The following is a 19,602-nucleotide window of genomic DNA, read 5'->3' on the forward strand; positions in this document are numbered from 1 at the left end:
TTCCCAGCAAGCCCCGCGCGGCGGGGCACCGCGAAGGGAGGAGCGGCAACATGGCGTCTGCGGGAGCTGGTGACCCTCTGGATTCTAAACGTGGAGAGGCCCCGTTCGCTCAGCGTATCGACCCGACTCGGGAGAAGCTGACACCCGAGCAACTGCATTCCATGCGGCAGGCGCAGCTTGCCCAGTGGCAGAAGGTCCTACCACGGCGGCGAACCCGGAACATCATGACCGGCCTAGGCATCGGGGCCCTGGTGTTAGCTATTTGTATCCGTCCGTGTTGTGGACTCAAGGGGACCGCATATAGGGGCAGGGGAACAGAGTGTGCAAGAGGGCTGAACCCCCTTTTAATTTGGGGGTAAAATGGGGTTAGTACTTTCTTTTGTTATTCCTAAGGTACTCTTTTAATTTGATGTATTAATAATAACGGAATTGGGGTTCAGGGTTTAGAAACAGCAGCGGCGGGAAGCCGGAATCACTGATTTGGGAGAGTAGCAAGAGTGGTAGAGCAAATCTAGGAAACGGGAATGTGCATATTCCGTGTGGTTTCCTGAACCTACCTCCCCAGATGGTTACACCTTCTACTCGATTTCCCAGGAGCGTTTCCTAGATGAGCTAGAAGACGAGGCCAAAGCTGCCCGAGCCCGAGCTCTGGCAAGGGCGTCAGGATCCTAATCTGGATGGGTATTGATCATGTCCAACCTGCTGGAGCCCCTTCACATGGTGGATGATGCCCCATGACCCTGTGGAAATTGAATCCTGCTCACAACATTGTTGGCCCTCTTACTAACCTTGGACCATGATTGAGCCCAAGAAACCAGGGACTTACGCATTTGGCCACTGTCAAAAGAACAGAACTTTGCCCACCGCACACTTGCTGTGTACAATGACTGAGCCCTTTCTTGTAGTTTGTTTCCTTGTTTGAGAGGTGTGCATGCGACCGTGGCTTTTCCCAAAGTTTCTGACTTTGTGGTTTACCCCCTTCATCTTCTAGGGATGCAGTTGTTACGAGGTTAGGCATGGCAGCTCTGCAGTGTTTGAGCCTACAGTGGGATACATAGGGTCAAACCGAGAATAATAAACTGAGTCATTCTCCTGGAGTCAAGTGAGTATGGAGGCTGAGAGGCAGCATATGGCACTTCATGCTGCAAAGCTTCACAAGCAGTAGCTGCAGTGGTGGCATTGCCCCAGGGAGCTGTAAATGTTTAACTAGAATTACTTTTTCCATGAGATCTTTCCACCTGATTTAAGGGAGAGATCACTGGGCAGTTTGAGACTGAACCCACGTCTTAGGGGAAGGAAGGTCACTCTTCTGTCCTCTACCCACAAGAACATACTGTAACTCTCCTGCTTTTCCCATCCCCAGAGAGAGGGAGAGAGAGAGGTGGATGAAGGGTGAAAGACAAGCAGTCTTCATTCTTTTAACTTTCCCTGGTACCTGCCTGTACAGGTCTAGGGTGGGGTCTGGAGGGGATCCTAACTTAGTCAAGTGGATCACTGACCTTGCAGTTTCCTCATTAACTGATGGCAGGAAGCCAGAGGGCTGGGCAGCTTCCACCCCTGCCTCCTATTGTGAAAAGAAAGTCCCTTTTAAATCCTTCCCTGCCTCATCCCACAAGGCTTTGCTCCCCCAATTCCTAAGGCATGGCATATGGATTCACGGCGTCCTTGTTTCCAGCATTTTTATTGGTTGCTGCTAATGTGGTGTGAGCATATCCCGTACACTCTCCCAGCTGGGAGTGGGCCCCTCTAGAAGCATCCAGGCTTGGGTGGGATTGCTTAGTGGTTGACTCTTGGCAGGGGAGGGGCTAGAGATGAAGATGGTAGGCAGCAGAACTAGCACCTCCACACAGCAAACAGTTCACATAATGTTTGGCTCTTCACTATAATGGAGCTGCACTCTCCATGCCCCCCTGGCCTTCTACCCCTTCAGTGTTGGGATCTTCCTTGCTCAGTTGTGTTGGTCAGAAAAGCATCAGATTCTGAGAACACAAGCTCCATGGTGGGCCCTGGTGTGGGGGAGATACATGGCTTCTGTTCTGAATTCACTGGAGGGAAAAGAAAAAGTGATGAAGAAACCTCCAAGGTGGGAGGAAGGTGAAGCTGCAGCCAGGTACTATTCCCTGGGCTCTCCCTCCCTTGGTCCCGCCCTCACCATCCTGCCAACATCCCCGGCGAATGTCACCCCCTTGCTTGCCCGCTGCTCCTGGGAGCCGGTGCTGCTGCCACTCAGGGAGTTCCTTCGCATGATGCCTGGGAGCAGGATGGGGGAGGGAGAGCACTAAGTGAGGAAAGGGGAGGTGGGGAGAGGGAGTCTATTCCCCCGGGGCAGACCCCCAGGGCCTGGAGAAAAACAGTCGACAGGAAGGGGTCTCAGGGAAAAGATGGAAGCTGGGTGACTGCAGTCTCACCAGGGCCTGGGGGCTCAGAGCGCTGTAGGCTGTTGCGGCGGGAGGTGGGGAAGCTGCCCTTGGAGAGGCGGCGCTGGCGGCTGGACAGCATAGCAGCTGGGGCCACAATACCCGGTGGGGGCTGCTTCCCCAGCCGGCTGTACAAATCTTCAATTTCTTTTTTCTGTAGTGTCTGTAGTGTTTCCACCTCTGACAAGTGCCTGAGGATGCACAGAGGGCATGAAAGGGCTAGCCACACACCTTGCTCTCCCAGGTTCACCTCTTGCTCCTCCATCCTCCCCAGACTCACTTCTGCCGAAGACTCTGCAGCTCAGCCCAGAACTCCTCATCTTCCCCACTGCTTTCTGACTCCTCGCTGCTCAAACACAGGCTGCTGTAGGAGTAGTTCATCCACACTGGGCTGGGATGGCTCAGGGGTGGGGGGCTGCCCCCAACTTGGGGTTCCTTCCCATCATCTCCTTCCTCCTCAACTCCAGCCCCCAGACCCTCAGCTGCACGGTCGCTCTCAGCCAGAGCTTCCCTGGTCTCTGGCCCGCCTCCAGCACTGTCCTCTGTATCTGAGCTCTCTGAAGTGAGCTGAGGGGTTGAAGGTTTCGGAGAACCAGAGAGCGTGGGGGATGTTTGCTGCAAGGGAAGAGGCTCAGCCGGTTCCTTGGATGAAGTCACTTGGAAACGCCCAACAAGCTGCGGCTTTCCCTCTGTAGGGCAACGAGGAAGAAGGCATGAGGAAAGGAGAGCAGTGACAGGACAGACAGTGAGTAGGGATAATGGCAGGGGAAGGTCAGTGGTCAGAGGCCTCACCTTCAGAGATGGGCGCCAGCCTGGCTTCCCCTGGGAGGGGCCGAGCAGGAGGTGGCAAGGCCTAGAAAGTGTGGAGCCATGAGAAGGGAAGAGTGCAGAGTGGAGTCTCCCTAATCATCCCTCTTGGTTTTCTACTCACCTCACTCTCCACCTCAGCTGTGTGGGGTGAAGCGCTCTCCTGGCCACCAGGAGCAAGGGGAGGGGGAAGGGGCAGGCTAGGGAGGGGACTAGGAGGGGCTGGAGGAGACTGGGAAAGGAGCCCAGGTGAGGGGGACAGCAGGGACTGGGCCACAGTCATCACAGCCAGTGAGAAGGCACTAGCCAGAGAAAGGAGAGGGGCTGCTGTGGTGGAGGGGAGGGGAGAAGTGGAGGGGCATGGAGGAAAGAAAGGGGGACTAAGAGTGACCTGAGAACAAGTGGGAGAGAATGTAGGTGGAGAAGTCGTGGGGAGAGAACTCTGGGGAAACTGAGAGAGTGGGACTGGAAACTCGGGTGCGCTGGAGGAGAATGGAAGTGGAGAGCTGGTGGTGTGTGGAGAGGGATTTGAGGAGACCTGGGAAGAAATGGGGGAGAATGGGGAGGGGCTGGGATGACATGGGGGAGAAGTGATGGGGAAGATGGGAACTGGGGAAATGGCGGTTCCAGGGGAAAATGGGTTTCCAGGAGACAAAGGAGTTCCAGGAGAAGATGAGGAGGTGGAGAAGGCTGCCCAGCTCCTGTGCTCCAGGGAGGTGCTGCTCTGGAGCTCTGCTGGGAAGGAGGGTATGTTGAGACCACAGTCCCACATGCCGTATGCCCTTCCCAGGAGCAACCCCAAGGGTTGGGATGAGCAAGGACACAACTCAGTACATACCATTGGATGGGTCTGGGAGGGGGACAGGCAGGGCAGGTAATGGTGCTGGCTCCTCCTGAGGCAGAAAAAGGAGTCCACAGTCACAGTGGGGAAGAGCAGTCTGACATGGAAGGCATCAGACCGGGGTTCCTAAGCTAGGACCCATGAACCTCTAGGAGTCTGTACATGAGTTTCAAGGGATTCAGAAGCATATGTGCTGAAATGTGTAGAGGTAAAAGGGCATGATGTCTGCAACTTACTCTTTAGTGGTTCCGACAAATATAATATGTATGCACACATACAGAAGGGAGAGAAAGAGACGATGATGCTAAGGTGGCAAAACACTAACAATTGGCAAATCTGGGCAAAGGGTATCCAGGGGTTCTTTATATAATTCTTGCAACGTGTCTCCACAAGTCTGAAATTATTTCAAAATAATGAGTTAAAAGTATGTATTGAACAAGTTTTCTAGAACAAGAGTTCACGGCTTTCATCATATTCTCAAATGGGGTAAGAGCCACTGTTTTAGGCCAGGCGCGGTGGCTCACGCCTGTAATCCCAGCACTTCGGGAGGCTGAGGAGGGCGGATCACGAGGTCAGGAGATCGAGTCCATCCTGGCTAACACGGTGAAACCCCGTCTCTACTAAAAATACAAAAATAATTACCCAGGTGTGGTGGTGGGCGCCTGTAGTCCCAGCTATTCGGGAGGCTGAGACAGGAAATGGCGTGAACCCGGGAGGCGGAGCTTGCAGTGAGCCGAGATCGTGCGACTGCACTCCAGCCTGGGCCACAGAGCAAGACTCTATCTCAAAAAAAAAAAGAGCCACTGTTTTAGGGTCCCAGAGATGAAGAGGAGTTAAATCCAAGGGGACCGTGAGGGCAGAGAGTAATGAACCCTGGAGCAGAGCGTCCATTTCCCCTGGAAGTGTCCAGAGGGGTCTGACCTGGGGGCTTAGGGTATCTTCAGCAGCCTCCACGGGGCCAGTGTCTCTCTTCAACAGGGTCTCCACTCGCTGGATAATCTCCCGAATCCGTCTGAGAAATCCGTCTCGCTCCGAGGGCAGAATGAACTCGTTATACACCTGGCGAGGGTCAATAGGATGGGGAGGGAGAGCTTGCTATCTCACTCATCCCTCTCCCCCTGCTTCTGATCTTAAAACATCAGGCCGGGCGCGGTGGCTCACGCCTGTAATCTTAGCACTTTGGGAGGCCGAGGCAGGCGGATCACCTGAGGTCAGGAGCTCAAGACCAGCTGGGCCAACATGGTGATACCCCGTCTCTACTAAAATACAAAAAGTAGCCGGGCATGATGGCAGGCACCTGTAATCCCAGCTACTCGGGAGGCTGAGATGGGAGAATCACTTGAACCTGGGAAACGGTGGAGCCAAGATCACACCACTGCACTCCAGCCTGGACGACTGAGCGAGACTCCGTCTCAAAAAAATAAAAATAAAAAATTCACCCTTCACACTACTGCTTCTGCCAACCACCAACCTAAAACAAGTAAATACCTACTGTGTTCCAGGCACTGTGTGGTGTAAGGAGAAATACAGCCTAGAAGGAAAGGTGCTAACATTCATAGGATGTGTACATATACCAGCTGCTTTGCATATATTATCACATTTAACACCACCAGTGACTTTCTGGGGCCCATATTAATATTGCTGTGGTAGAATTAAGATAACCAATGCTCAAAGAGGTTAAGTTCCATCTGCCTAAGGTCACAGGATTTAAACCCACATCTACCCAAAGCCAGAGCCTGAGTTATCTTCACTGCTGCCTCGCATGCTTTTGGACACAATTTCTGCCCCATAGGGTTTATAAAGTATAACACACAGGCCCACATACACCCATCCCACACAGTTAAGTCAGAGTAAGGCAATAAATGGCAAATGTCACATTCAAATCCATGAGTACTTACTGAGCACCTACTATGTGCTGGCATTGTGCTGGGTACTGTGGGAATACAGGGAAGCATGAAACAAGGTCCTAGGCTTAATGAAGCCCAAAACTTAGTGGAAGAGACACATAAATACATAATTAAACCTACTGCAAGGCAGCCCGTAATAGGTAAGGCACTTACAAGTGAGATATAGATAGAAATGCTGTTCCAGGGTTGGGGGGATGGGGGTGTGGAAAGGCAGAGTTGTTTAATGGGTACAGAGTTTCAGATTTGCAAGGTAAGAAAACCCCTGGAGATCTGTTTCACAGCAATGTGAATATACTTAATATTGCTGAACTGTACACCTAAAAATGGTTACGGTGGTAAATTTTATTTTTATGTTTTTTTAATCACAATTTTTAAAAATGCTATTCCAAAGACATAATACCACCCTGGGGATAGGGGGAAGCTGGGGCAGTTTCACAGAGTAAGTCTTTGGAGATGAACATTGACAGATGAGAAAAGCAACCTCTATTGAGGACCTACCATGTGTGGACACTTCTGCATTACGCTGTGTCATATCAGAACATCTTTGCAAAACAAATACTATCATCTGCATTTCACTTATATGCAACTGAAGTTTACAGAGTTAAGAAATTTGCCCAAGTTCATTGGATTAGTAATAACAGAGCTGAAGTTTGAACTTAGGTATTACATGAAAGCGACCCCTTCCTCTATTCCAGGCTGTTCATCAGGAAGAGAAGAGCAGTCTAGGCAGAGAGAACAGTGTAGTAGCTTTGAAACATGAAAGGCATGGTACATTATTATTATTAATTTTTTTTTTTTTTTGAGACTGAGCCTTGCTCTATCAGCCAGGCTGGAGTGCAGTGGCACAATCTCAGCTCACTGCAACCTCACCTCCTGGGTTCAAGAGATTCTCCTGCATCAGCCTCTCGAGTAGCTGGGACTGCCTCGCACCACGCCCAGCTAATTTTTATATTTTTAGTAGAGACAGGGCTTTCATGTTGGCCAGGCTGGTCTTGAACTCCTGACCTCAAGTGATCCACCTGCCTCAGCCTCCCAAAAGTTCTGGGATTGCAAGTGTGAGCCACCATGCCTGGCCTATTCAATCTTTCTTTCTGGGCCAGGCGCAGTGGCTCACGCTTGTAATCCCAGCACTTTGGGAGGCCGAGGCGGGCGGATCACGAGGTCAGGAGATCGAGACCACGGTGAAACCCCGTCTCTACTAAAAGTACAAAAAAATTAGCCGGGCGTGGTGGCGGGCGCCTGTAGTCCCAGCTACTCGGAGAGGCTGAGGCAGGAGAATGGTGTGAACCCGGGAGGCAGAGCTTGCAGCGAGCCGAGATCGCGCCACTGCACTCCAGCCTGGGTGAGAGAGCAAGACTCCGTCTCAAAAAAAAAAAAAAAAAAAAAAAAAATTTCTTTTTTTTTTTTTTTTTTTTTGAGACAGAGTTTCGCTCTTGTTGCCCAGGCTGGAGTGCAATGATATGACCTTGGCTCACCGCAACCTCCACCTCCCGGGATCAAGTGATTCTCCTGCCTCAGCCTCCCGAGTAGCTGGGATTACAGGCATGCACCACCATGCCCGGCTAATTTTGTATTTTTTAGTAGAGACGGGGTTTCTCCATGTTGGTCAGGCTGGTCTTGAACTCCCGACCTCAGGTGATCCGCCCGCCTCAGCCTCCCAAAGTGCTGGGATTACAGGGGTAAGCCACCACGCCCAGCACAGCCTATTCTTAAAATAGTGAGGACTCAAGTGCAGCTGAATGTGCTGTGAATTTTAAAGGCTTTGGAATTTGGATCTTACTCTACAACCACAAGTAGCCACTAAATAATTTCGGGTGAAAATCAACAGATCAGATTCAAGTCGCAGGAGAATTCTGCTGCAGAGGAGTGGAGGGTGGACTGGGTAAGGACAGAAAAGAGGACAAAGGACTCTGGGTGCATGGGGTGGGGTCACTTTGGCTGTGCAGGATCAGAGGGGGCTTGAAAGCCCAATACAGAAGGCTCTAAGAGTGAGAGACCCTTAAGCAGGTGGAGGCAGAGGCAGGAAGGCACCCAGCCTCTTCAGAGGCCCATTTTGAAACCAGTGTGGCTGGAGGGAAGACTCTGAAAGGGTCAAGTGGTTTGATGGAAGGTGATGAGCCTTGTGTGCCAGGTGATATTGTGTCTTTGTCCTGGACACAAGGTGAATACATGATGGAGGAGATGCTTTAGAGAGGGCTCCTGATGCCTGGTGTTTCTCCCATTCCTTTCCCTCCTTCACCCCATGGGCTGGCATCCACCGCCCCCACTCCACTGAAACTGGTCTCCCACAAAGATCTCCTAACAAAAGCCAGTGTGGTCTTGCCTGAGAATTCACCCTATGCCACCTCCTTGAAACTCTCTCCTCACTCAGTTTTGACTAACATCCTCCTACCTCTCTGGCTTCATCTCTGTGTCCTTCGATGACCTACCCTCCCACTTCCCACTCCAGAACTGGTGGTATGCGCTGAGACACACTCTGCAACCCTCTGTCTCTGGCTTTGCTGGCTCATCTCCCTTCACTCTCAACTCTGTACTGACTACTCCTCCATCCATATCTCTCCAGCCCTGCTTGACCCATATCCCATGGCTATGGAGGGTCTTGTCTTGGCTGTCTCTTCTTCACTCAAGCTCATCATGACCTCTTTAAAAAAACCTTCTTTCATTTCTAGTTTCCTCTCTCCTTTGGTGGCCTACAAGTTGTCCTTGACATCCCTTCTCCCTAACTCCCTATCATATCAACTCAGCAAATATTTATTGAGCATCTACTACGTACTATGTTCTGTACTACGTCAATAGGTTACTGGATTACAGAGTAACTTATTTTCCCGAAACAACCCTCAGATTCACCCTTTCTCCTCTTCCCTCCCATAAGCCACTCTCTCCTTTGTCCACAGATGGCTTCCTGGGTCTACCTCCCAGGTATTTTCCCTTCCCCTAACCCCCTTCCACATCCCATGGCAAATGGTTTTCATAAAGCCTACTGTCACGTTACACTCTGCCTTTTTTTTTTTTTTTTTTTTTTTTTTTTTGAGACAAAGTTCACTCTGTCTTCCAGGCTGGAGTGCAGTTGCACGATCATAGCTCACTGCAGCCTTGACCTCCCAGGCTCAAGTGATCCTCCCAAGTAGTTGGGATGACAGGCATGTGCCGCCACACACGGCTAATTTTTTAAATTTTTTGTAGAGATAGGGTCTCATTATATTTCCCAGGGTGGTCTTGAACCCCTGGGCTCAAGCGATCCTCCTACTTCATCCACCCAAAGTGCTGGGATTACAGGTGTGAGCCACTGGACCCAGCCCGCTCTGCCTAACTATTTATTTATTTATTTATTTATTTATTTATTTATTTATTTTTTAGACAGAATCTCACTCTTGTCGCCCAGGCTGGAGTGCAATGGTGTGATCTCTGCTCACTGCAACCTCCGCCTCCTGGATTCAAGCAATTCTCCTGCCTCAGCCTCCCGAGTAACTGGGACTACAGGCATGAGCCACCACACCCGGCTAATTTTTGTATTTTTTAGTAGAGACGGGGTTTCACCATGTTGGCCAAGCTGGTCTTGAACTCCTGACCTCGGGTGATCTGCCTGCCTCGGCCTCCCAAAGTGCTGGGATTACAGGCGTGAGCCACCATGCCTGGCCTCTGCCTAACTCTTAACATTGTCTATTCTACAATCTGGGCCCACTCTACCTACCCGGCTTCACTCCCCACAACTCTCCTATAGGAATCTTTACTTCCAGTGATAGTGGTTTCCTCATGAAGCCCTCCCAGACCCATATTCCAAGTCACTCTCTACTTGGAATGCCTTTGCTTATGCTGTCCTTGCATAGGGACACCCTCCACGGCCTTTCCACCCTTCACGGCCTTTCTCACCCATTTGCCAAGATCCTGGGTAAGGCCATTGCCCCTGCTGCCCAGCCCATCCTTCACCTACAGCCACAGTATTGCACGTCTACCAGGCACTTATACGTAGCACTTGTGTGTACCCGGTCAATGTGAGTCTCAAATTGCTCCAGCTGAGAAGCCAAACCTCACTGGATAAACAGAAATCTCCCCCAAAACAAGGGCTGAGACATCTTCAGCGTTACTGTGCTAAGTGTCAACCAGAGATTTAAAAACACTTGCTGTCGGATCAGTGGGTTTCAGCCCCAGCGGACATCAGGAAGGAGACTCTTGTTCCAGATCCAAACACTCTGTCCTCATCTCTCTCCTCCTCACCATGGCAGCTGCAATCTCTTCCGGGCTGTCCCCATCCAGATCAAATCGGAAGGTCACCATCTTGCTGTTATGGGTCTGTAGCTGGCACTCAACCACTCTGTCATTCTGGTCTGAGACCTTCAGATTCAAAGTCAGCAGAGGGGAGGAAGTCAAGCCCTCTTCATCATGCTGTGTCTCCACCCTACCCCAGCCAAGTGACAGCAGCCACAATGGACTTGGAGATAAGTAGACCCCACCCCTAAAGTCTGGTATTAGAAAACAGACTGGCCGCCTCTTGAGTACTAGTCACACACTGCTTCTCCCCTTTTCTGGGTGACCTCCCCCGCCTCCCCCTGACACTTCCCTCCTGGCTTTGTAGGTTACTCTCTATCTCCTGTACTCCATCCTTACACTAGTGACCCGCAGCCGGGATCGGGGTCTGCGCCGGAGATTCCTCCCTGGGGGTCTCCTCATTTGTCCCATCCCTTCTCCCACATCACTAAGGCCTGAAGCTGCATCTGAGGCATAGCTGGTAAAGAGAAAGGAGATAGAATGACTGTCAGAGCAGACACTGGGACCCCAGTGTCCCAGGTGTCTCACCCTGCCACCCCAACTTGTACCAGAACATACCTGTCCCCAGGGGAAAAGTCACTTCCAGGGCCAGAACGTGGAATGGATAGGGCAAAAGCCTGAAACAGGATAAGGGTTCATGAGGTCAGGGGAAGATAACTGTTGAGATCTAGGGAGATGGTATCAAGGATGCTGGGAGGATATTAGGGAGATGGAATTAGGGAAGAGGAGGACAAGAATGGTGGATTTCCAGGGACATGGGGCTGGATCATGAGATTGGGTTTCACAAGGAGGGAGATAGGTCATAGGCTTGGAATGGCTGGGAGCCCCCCATGCAACCCCCTCTCACCGAGGGCAGGCAGAGATGGGACTCAGCCAGGCTGGATGGCACCCCCCCAGGGGGCTGAAGGGCAGGGTCTGAGGCATCCAGGAAGCCAGAGGAGCTGAGGTAGCCATCAGTCTCGCAATCCGCTGGTTGGAGAGGGACGGGATCAAAAAAAGGGGAAATAAAAGGGAATAGTGGCAGAGGAGGGGGCCTGCCTAAGCAAGGAGGGGCCTGGAGCTGTGGGAGAGTTCCTTCCTGGAGGGAGCTTCATGGCTAGAGGTGGAAGGCAGGGTAAGTGACTGCTGTGGGGGTGAACTTCTGGGTAGGGGGCAGAGGCCAAGGTGTTCTGGGACCTACGTCTCAAGATCAGGGGTGGCTTACAAGTGGTAGATGAGTAGCTGGCGTGGCGGAAAAGGAAGGGCTGGTGCTGGTCTGCCTCTGGCTCCTCAGGCTCAGGAGGGAAGACACTGGAGGGACTGGGAGCCATGGGCACAGTTGCTGGTGGAGGTCCTGGCTCTGGTGGGAGTGCCTCCAATTCCCTTGCTTTACGCAGCTTCTCACGCTTTCGCTGGATGGCAGCAACCCGTTCACGTACTGCACGGGCCACTGGCTGGTAATCAGCTTCACAGACCAAGCCCAGAGCCACCTGGAGTTGGGGTGGGGGATGAGGAACACAGCTTGGGACCCCCCATCAAAGATCCATCAGGACACCTTCTTGGGAACTCCAGGATATGGGAGGAAGGAAACCAACACTTACTGATTACCCACTATGTCTGTTAACTGGCAGCTCCTTACATTATCATCACTAGATCCTCCAAACAACCTTGTGGGATAAATCTTACCATTCCATTTTAGAGATTAATGAAGTGGCTGGTTCATAGTTATACAGTAAGTCAGTGGTTTCCAATGGGAAGAAGAGATGTTTGGCAATATCTAGAGACATTTTTAGTTGCCAAAACTGAAGGGTAGGTGCTACTGAATCTAGTGAGTAGAAGCCAGGGGTTCTTCTCAACATCCTACAATGCACAGAACAGTCCTTAAAACAAACATGTCAACAGTGCCAAGGCCAAGGATCCCTTGTCAGCAATGGATCAAGATTTGATCTCAGGTCAGGTTGGGCCATGCTATGGAGACCTGCTCTAAATTTCTAACACATTCTCAGATTCTTGACCTACCGTAGGTGGTCTCCACCCTTGCAACTGTCATGTCTCTATTAAGAATCCCATACTCGGCCAGACACGGTGGCTCACACCTGTAATCCCAGCAATTTGGGAGGACAAGACGAGTGGGTCACTTGAGGTCAGGAGTTCGAGACCAGTCTGGCCAACATGGTGAAACCCCGTCTCTACTAAAAACACAAAAATTAGCTGGGCATTGTGGCTCTTGCCTGTAATCCCAGCTACACAGGAGGCTGAGGCAGGAGAATTGCTTTAACCCAGGAGGCGAGGTTGCAATGAGCCGAGATAGTGCCACTGCACTCCAGCCTGGGTGACAGAGTGAGACTCCATTACTCCCAAAAAAAGAATCCCATACTCCCTTCAGGACTTCCTAAGCCAGCCCCCAAGCTTCTGCCCTTGCATCTTATGCCTCTCCCCTTCTACCAGCTTCCATTCATCACCTCCTCATTCCTTTTAGCCGCAAGCTTTGCTGAATGAGTAAAGGAGGTGGGGAAGGGTAACCTGATTTAAAATCTGAACCACCACAGTTTCTTTTTTTTTTTTTTTTTTTTGAGACGGAGTCTCGCTGTGTCGCCCAGGCTGGAGTGCAGTGGCGCAATCTCGGCTCACTGCAAGCTCCGCCTCCCAGGTTCACGCCATTCTCCTGCCTCAGCCTCTCCCAGTAGCTGGGACTACAGGCGCCCGCCACCACGCCCGGCTAATTTTTTTGTATTTTTAGTAGAGACGGGGTTTTACCGTGGTCTCGATCTCCTGACCTCGTGTTCCGCCTGCCTCGGCCTCCCAAAGTGCTGGGATTACAAGCGTGAGCCACCACGACCGGCCACCACCACAGTTTCAATCCAGCTCTTCCACTTACTTACTTGGGGCCCTGGACAAGGTATTCAACCTCTCTGAATTTCCATTTCCTCATGAAAAAGTTGAGATAAAACTGCCCCCCTATGCAGGATGGGTAGCAAAGATCAAATGCATGTGAAAGTGCTTTAAGCCATGTACAGATGTGGGCTATTAATGAGCTCTTACTCTGTGCCAAGCACTGCCAGGGATAAAAGAATCAATGAAACACAGTCTCTGCCCTCATGGAGTTTATAGTCTAGTGGAGAAGAAAGATAGGAACTTATTCAGGTTTAAGACAGGACCGATAGTGGGGAGTGCTGTAACCGAGAACCTGCTGAAGTGGAAAGAAGCATTTAAGTTTGACTCCAAAGGGGACGGCTTCCCGAAATCGATGGTTCTGATCATATTGGAAGAAAAAGAAAAAGAAAAAGGGGGAAGGAGGAAAGAAGGAAAAGATAAATTGGCAAGAAGGGCATTCCAGGAAGAACAGATCGGCTGGAGGTAAAGCAGGGACGCTGGAGGACCTCCCTCTTGTAAAGGAAAACTGGGTGTGCGTGCGGGTAAGTTAGGGCTGGAGAGGTAGGGAGACGCTGCAGGAGATTTTGAGAGGGGTGAGGTGCCCCGCCCCCATCGCTGCCACCCCTCCTGCGCCCCATCCCTGTTGCACTGTACCCTCGGGTCAATGTCCTTTACACGTCCAGTGACAGCACAGTCTGTCCTCCGCTCACCATCTCCTGTGCCACCTCCTCGGCCGCGTCCCGGCCCAGCTGGAACAGGAACTCGATGGCCTGGTTGTCCCGTGGGCGCCCCCCGCGCCGCGCGTCCTCCATGCGCAGCCAGAGCTTGAGGCCCGGCTTCTCGCCGTCGTCCTCCTCCGCTAGCTCCACGTGCACACCGCGCTCCTCGCGGAAGAAGGCGTGGGCCAGGAGGTCCTGGATGGTGAACCTGAGGGTGACGGGTGGGTGAGCCGAGCCCGCCGCGGCCCGCGGCCCTACTCTACCCACGCTCTGCCCTTTCACCCCCACCTCTCGTTCTTATCCGTGCGGATGCAGCCTTCAATGATCTCCTTCACCTCGGGTATCTTCACCTTGTGGAAGCTGTTCGGCTTTCTGCCCTGGGGGAAGGGGTTGCATGACACCTCCGGTCCTCTGATCCCCAGCTCTCGGCTTGACACCCCCCCACCCCCTACTCCACTCCCGCCTTAGGCAGCTGCGCGTGCAGTTGCAAAAGCCTGGCTGCTACTGGAAGATGTGATTTCAAATTCCAATCCTCCCTACCAAGTATTTACAGTGTGACCTTGAGCAAGTCTCCCGCTGTTTGTTCATCTGTAAATCGCAGGGTGGAACATTTGCCCCGCTCACCTCACAGGGCAGCTGGAAGGATTGGATGAGAGACGGGATGCGAAATCATTTGTGAACTCTTGGGAGCACCACACATATTATTATTCTAAATAGCGTGTACTGGTGGGGGCGCGTGTGCATTCAATATCCTTCTGTGTTCACCAAGGCGACTCTGTGTCTAGCCTGTTTTCGTGCAGGCAAAGGGCACTGACTGCGGGCTGGCCGGCGCAGGAAAATGGGAAGTGGCCCTGGAATTGCCTTTCCCGCCAGCCCCATCCCTCTCACCGAAGTGACCTTGCGGTAGATTTGCGCGGCATTCTGGCACTCGGAGTACGGGTACTCAGAGGTGGCCATCTCCAGCATGCACATGCCGAACGCGTACACGTCCACGGCCTCATCGTACTTTTCCTCGTACATCTCGGGGGCCATGAATTCCGGGGTCCCTGTAGGATCCACAGCAGGGATCAGGTTGCTGGGCACTCTGGCCTCGTCCTTCCCATTGGGCTAGGCAGCCCCAGGCAACCCTGCGAGTGCAAGTGACCCCGGCCCACAGTGGGGTTGAGGGGGGTGCCATAGGTCTCCTCAGCTTCCCTGTCGTCTGGTAGTTCCGTGGACCTTGAAGGCCCTTGCTGAGGGGAGGAAGTCCCCAGGTTCTCTTCTGAGGTGGGAGAGGAAGGAACGGCATGGACCCTCCTGGAGAGACGCACCGATGACACTCTTGGCAAAGGAGGCGCGCTTGAGCGTGGCCAGGCCCAGGTCCCCGATTTTGACAGAGCCAGTAGGGCCCGTGATAAAGACATTGTCGCACTTGAGATCCCGGTGCAGGATGGGAGGAACCCGGGAGTGTAGGAAATGAAGTCCCCTCAGGATTTGGCGGCTCCAGCGCTGAAGGACCCGCGGCTTCATCTCCCGGAACCGCCTCAGGTACCTGGGGGAGGGCGCACAGCCAGAGTCCTGGTGGGGGACACGTCCTCCGGGGAGGAGCCCCCCACTGGGAAGTTCCCCCCTGCCGCACCCTGCTGCCGCCTCCGCATCTTCTGCGAGCATTCTCCTAGCCTATGTCTGCCCGGCTCCAGGGAGAAACTGAGTCAGGGGGTGTAGTGGATAGACGTGACGTTACCAAACGGGTTGGGAAGTAAATTGATAGATAGGGCCGCGGCCAAGGTGCTGTGGGAGCGCAGGAAGGGATGACTAACTGCCCCAAGCATGAGGGAGGGCTTCGGAGAGGAAATACTTTTGTGTTGCATCTTGAATGATGAGTAGGAGCTCAAAGGTGAAAGGGGGAAGGGATGGAGACTTCCCAGGCAGACAGGACACAGTGCTCAAAGGCACGGAAAAAGTCAGTGACAAGGCAGGGTGGGAGGAGATGCCAGGAATTTGGTGTGTCTGGAACTTAGGCTGAAAGTGAGGCTGTATTCTAAGGACTTTGTGAACAGGTGAACCTGTGTGGGCTTTATTCCAAGACCATGAGAAACTTTGAAGGGGTTTTAAGGAGAGGAGTGACAGTTCAGATTTCCAACTGGGAAAGATCCTCCAGGCTGCAGGAAGATAGGATCGCTTAGAGGGTGGCAGAGTTTGGGAAGGCCCTTTAGGAGGCTGCTGCAGGGCTCCAGATCAGCGAGATGGAATTGAGATGGTGGCATGGATGAAGCAGTGAAAGCCAGGTGGGGAGAGGTTAAGGAAAGATTTGGGGACAGACTGATGAGGGGGCAGAGTGGAGAAAGAGGAGTCTGGGGAGACACCCAAGTTTTTTACTGGAGTGCTGGGTGGACATTGCCACTCACTGAGGCAGGGACAAAGGTTGGGTGAAGGGAGATGGTGCACCTGGTTTTACACCTGGATATTAGAGAGTTTGAGGAGCCTGGGAGTTCAGGAAGCAGTGGGCACACACCCCAGCCTCCCTCTCCCCACCCACTCATGCGCGGAGCTCACGTCTTGAGCGTGCCTGAGGTCATGAGTTCGGTGACCAGCACGATGCAAACCTGGCCCCTTAGGACCGACTTCCACGAATCATAGAAGCGGACGATGTTGGGGTGCTGCAGCCCCTTGAGCATCTCCACCTCCTCTGAGAAGCGCTGCCGCTCAGCTCTAGACAGTTTCCGAGTCTGTGGGATGGGGGACGGGTGTCATGTCAGGCCCAGGACACCCACAGAAAGGAAGAGGGACACCTGGAGTGGGGTTGGGGGAAGAGGTGAGGGTTGGAGCCCACAGATGGGGTGGGGTTAGTGGGATTACTAGCCCAATGGGCTGCAGACCCTGAACTCTCCAACGGTCCCACACGTAAGCTGATCCAAGGACACACCCAACCTGGGCCTGGGGCAGCCCCCTAGACCCCCTGCTGGACACAAGCACCTTTATGCAGCCCGGTCCCAGAGCCCTGAGCTCAATAGTGCCTTTGTGGCTGCCCAGGCCAGCCATGGGGCGGGAGGGGGCACCCGGGGGCTGGCAGTGAGCAGGCAGCAGGCGGGCAGCAGGATACTGCGGGCAGGGAATTGGGGCCGGCAAGGGGGTTGGCCCCAGAAACTGAGAACTGCTAGATCCAGACGGAAGGCGGGAGGGATACGGAGGGAGGTACTGAGAAGGAAAGAAAAGATCCAGGACTAGGCGCCAGGAGGCCACCCACCCCCATAGTTGTCCCGCCCCGGCTCCTCTCCCTCCCCTCACCCCCCAATTTGGCTGCCTCTCCTGGCCTGGCCCAGAGCCTGGGGCGTGGCACTGGCAGGCGCTAGGGGCGAGCCCTGTGCCAGGGCTGGAGAGGGACCCTTCCCCTAGGCTCTGTCCCCTGATCTGAATCTGAAGCTTCAGGCCCCAAGTTGACTGGGTTCTCCTAACCCATGTGTAGCATGGGGACAATGGGAGGAAGGGCCCCCTAAAGCCCATGGGCTTAGTGCCTTTAGGTCTGGGAAGGGAGAGCACAGGTAGGCAGTGGGATGAAGAGCAGAACTGGACTCACTCGAGAGCTAGAGCTCCCTATGTCCCCCTCCTCGCAGCTGTGGAGAAGTCCAGAAGTCTGACTGCTCCAGAAGGGATTAGGGGACCCCATTCTGCCACAACTGCCCTAAATCTTCTGGAGTTGGAGAGGACCCTTGCCCAGCTCCTGGCTTCCCGCATCCCAGCCTCCTGGTCTGCAAATAGGTGGGGGACAGGAGGAGTGAAGGGATCAAGAGGACCAGGGTCATAACTGAGGATCTCAGGACTTAGGGGAGAGGAAGGGATTGTGGGTACCCACCAGCAGGAAACTGACCTGAACTGGCTCTCCTGCCCAACTTCCCATCCTATTTTCCGCCTCTCAGGGTTGAGCATGGAGACTTTAAAGTGAGAATGTTCATACCCATGGGGGAGTCACCAGACACCACCTGCCTCAGTCTCTCCTTCTGCAGCCCAGTCAGCCAGATCATTCAGGGCAAAGACAGCAGAGGTGTCTACAGACATTTGACTGGAAAAATACATCCTTTCCTTGATGCTGTCTACCCCACCCTCTGTCTCTCATCCTAAGACCTCCAGAGTCCCATCCCAAGGTGCCACCGAGGGGGCTCCCAGCCGCACCTGCAGCTCACACCAGGCCACCTCCACTGTGGTGTCGGTGTCTAGCCCTCGATACACCGTCTTGAAGGAGCCACGTCCAATCTCGATGTCAAACTTGAGGTATCGGCCATCGGGGGACGTTGCCACAGCCTGGGTCTCCATGTCCTCCTTTTCTTCCTGCTCCCGCCGCCGCTCTAGGGCCACAGCTTCAGGGACCCTCGGCGGCTCCCTGGACCCCGGGCCCACTGCAGAGTCCGGGAGCTCGGGACGCGCGGAGTCTTCTGCAGCCTTCCCAGGGGCTCCCTCGGTCCACGTGCCGTCGGGGGGTTCTTTGGAGCTAGGCGGTGGGCTCCTCGCGGGGCCAGGACCAGCGGAGTCCGGAGGATCGGGGGGTTCCGGAGCGGGTGAGGCTGGCAGGGACCAAGAGCTCAGCAGCCCCAAGTCGACTGAACTACGGCGGCTGAGACGAGAAGAGCGCGGCCGGGGCTCAGCCTTCCCGGAGAAGCGGCGCGCTCGGCGAGGAGGGGGCCCAAGGCGGGGCTGCCCCGCGGTGGCAAGAGGCGGCGGGGGCCGCAGGGCCAGGTCGGCCTCAGTCTGGGACATGGGGACGGTGGTGTCCGTGGCCGGGGGTGCCAACATGAGGAAGAGCAGGGCGCCGAAAGGTAGAAAATCAGACGGCCGGAGAGGAGGCGGCCTGACAGGCGGACCCGCTGGGTGCGCAGCGATCCGGCTGAGCGGCTGGATCGGCCCGGCCCCGCCCCCGGCCCCGCCCCGCGGCCCGCCCTTGCCCCCCAGGGCCGCACCTCCGAGCTGCTCCCGCGGTGCGGATCCCCGCGAGCAGCCCCTCACCTTAGTCGCCGCCCCGCCCAGCCGCGTCCCCTTCTTTCCCGAGCCCCTGGCCGCAGTCTCACTCTGAGGCCAGAACTGAGTGGGAGACCGCGGTGCGTCCTCCCGCACTAAGAGTGCGCAAACCTGTTTGTGCGCAGGGGAGGGCAAGAGAGAACGACACCCGGACCCTAGTGGGGGATTACTTACGGCTACCACCCTCCTGCACACCCCAGATAAGGCAGCACCACCCCCTCCTAACTGTCCGGAGTAGCCCCAGGCCGAACATAGAGAGGTCAGTGGAAAGGTCTGACGTTGTTGTCCCTCTGGTCTGCATAGGGAATGGGTGTGTACTCGCCAGGATAAGTCCCTCCCCCAAACCGAGAGCTCGGTCATCCATCCCCTCCAGGCCACCTTGGCCGCAGCCTAGCCCTGGCCAGAGTGGCTGTTTTTGCTATGTGGGCTCTCCTTCCTCCCCTTCTGTTTGCCAGTCTCCAATAAACCAAAGTCCACATCCGGCTTACCCCCCTCAGCTCCTCTTGGCCACAGTTACCCCACCCAGACCAGATAGGTGGAGGGAGGGGCTTCAGAGTAGTTCAGGACTTCCATGGGGGAGATGGTGAGGGAACGGGGAGCCCTTAAGTGACTCCAATTCAGAGAGAAAGCAGTCTGTCCCCAAGCTGTGTTCCACCAGCACTCCTCCACACAGCCCACCCAGCAGATGTAAAACCACAGGCTCACTGGAGCTCACAGGGCCCTGGAGGACCTTTTCTTCTACAAAAGCCATGAGCTTTCTTTTCTCTTCCCTCTCCCAGGCTGGGATTTACTCAGGTGGCAAC

At 54.1% G+C, this 19,602-nt stretch overlaps 2 protein-coding genes across 4 annotated transcripts; one reads left to right on the plus strand and one right to left on the minus strand.

Moving 5' to 3' along the window:
* The first annotated feature begins 10 nt into the window (after window positions 1–10).
* Window positions 11–1,097, plus strand: LOC100607219 (cytochrome c oxidase assembly factor 3 homolog, mitochondrial). The gene is made up of 2 exons (XM_003279490.2): window positions 11–264; window positions 566–1,097. Exons 1-2 carry the CDS (start codon window positions 51–53, stop codon window positions 670–672), a joined length of 321 nt encoding a protein of 106 aa, XP_003279538.1. The 5' UTR covers window positions 11–50; the 3' UTR covers window positions 673–1,097.
* A 557-nt stretch (window positions 1,098–1,654) lies between these two features.
* WNK4 (WNK lysine deficient protein kinase 4) lies at window positions 1,655–18,666 on the minus strand. 3 transcript variants are annotated; one of them, XM_030808154.1, is made up of 19 exons: window positions 17,960–18,660; window positions 16,346–16,518; window positions 15,121–15,341; window positions 14,699–14,856; window positions 14,099–14,187; window positions 13,802–14,018; window positions 11,443–11,707; window positions 11,086–11,207; window positions 10,797–10,855; window positions 10,578–10,695; window positions 10,188–10,304; window positions 4,987–5,124; window positions 4,063–4,117; window positions 3,349–3,959; window positions 3,210–3,270; window positions 2,698–3,106; window positions 2,409–2,608; window positions 2,153–2,250; window positions 1,655–2,045 (listed from the first exon to the last, which is right to left on the minus strand). In XM_030808154.1, exons 1-19 carry the CDS (start codon window positions 18,575–18,577, stop codon window positions 2,043–2,045), a joined length of 3,732 nt encoding a protein of 1,243 aa, XP_030664014.1. In that variant the 5' UTR covers window positions 18,578–18,660; the 3' UTR covers window positions 1,655–2,042. The 3 variants fall into 3 exon arrangements, with proteins under 3 accessions (XP_030664014.1, XP_030664015.1, XP_030664013.1); XM_030808155.1 differs by lacking the exon at window positions 14,099–14,187 and having other exon boundaries at window positions 17,960–18,666; XM_030808153.1 differs by having other exon boundaries at window positions 1,655–2,250; window positions 17,960–18,627.
* Between the last annotated feature and the right edge of the window lie 936 nt (window positions 18,667–19,602).

Source organism: Nomascus leucogenys, unplaced genomic scaffold (assembly GCF_006542625.1).
Source record: "Nomascus leucogenys isolate Asia unplaced genomic scaffold, Asia_NLE_v1 Super-Scaffold_285, whole genome shotgun sequence".
Taxonomy (NCBI): Eukaryota; Metazoa; Chordata; class Mammalia; order Primates; family Hylobatidae; genus Nomascus; species Nomascus leucogenys.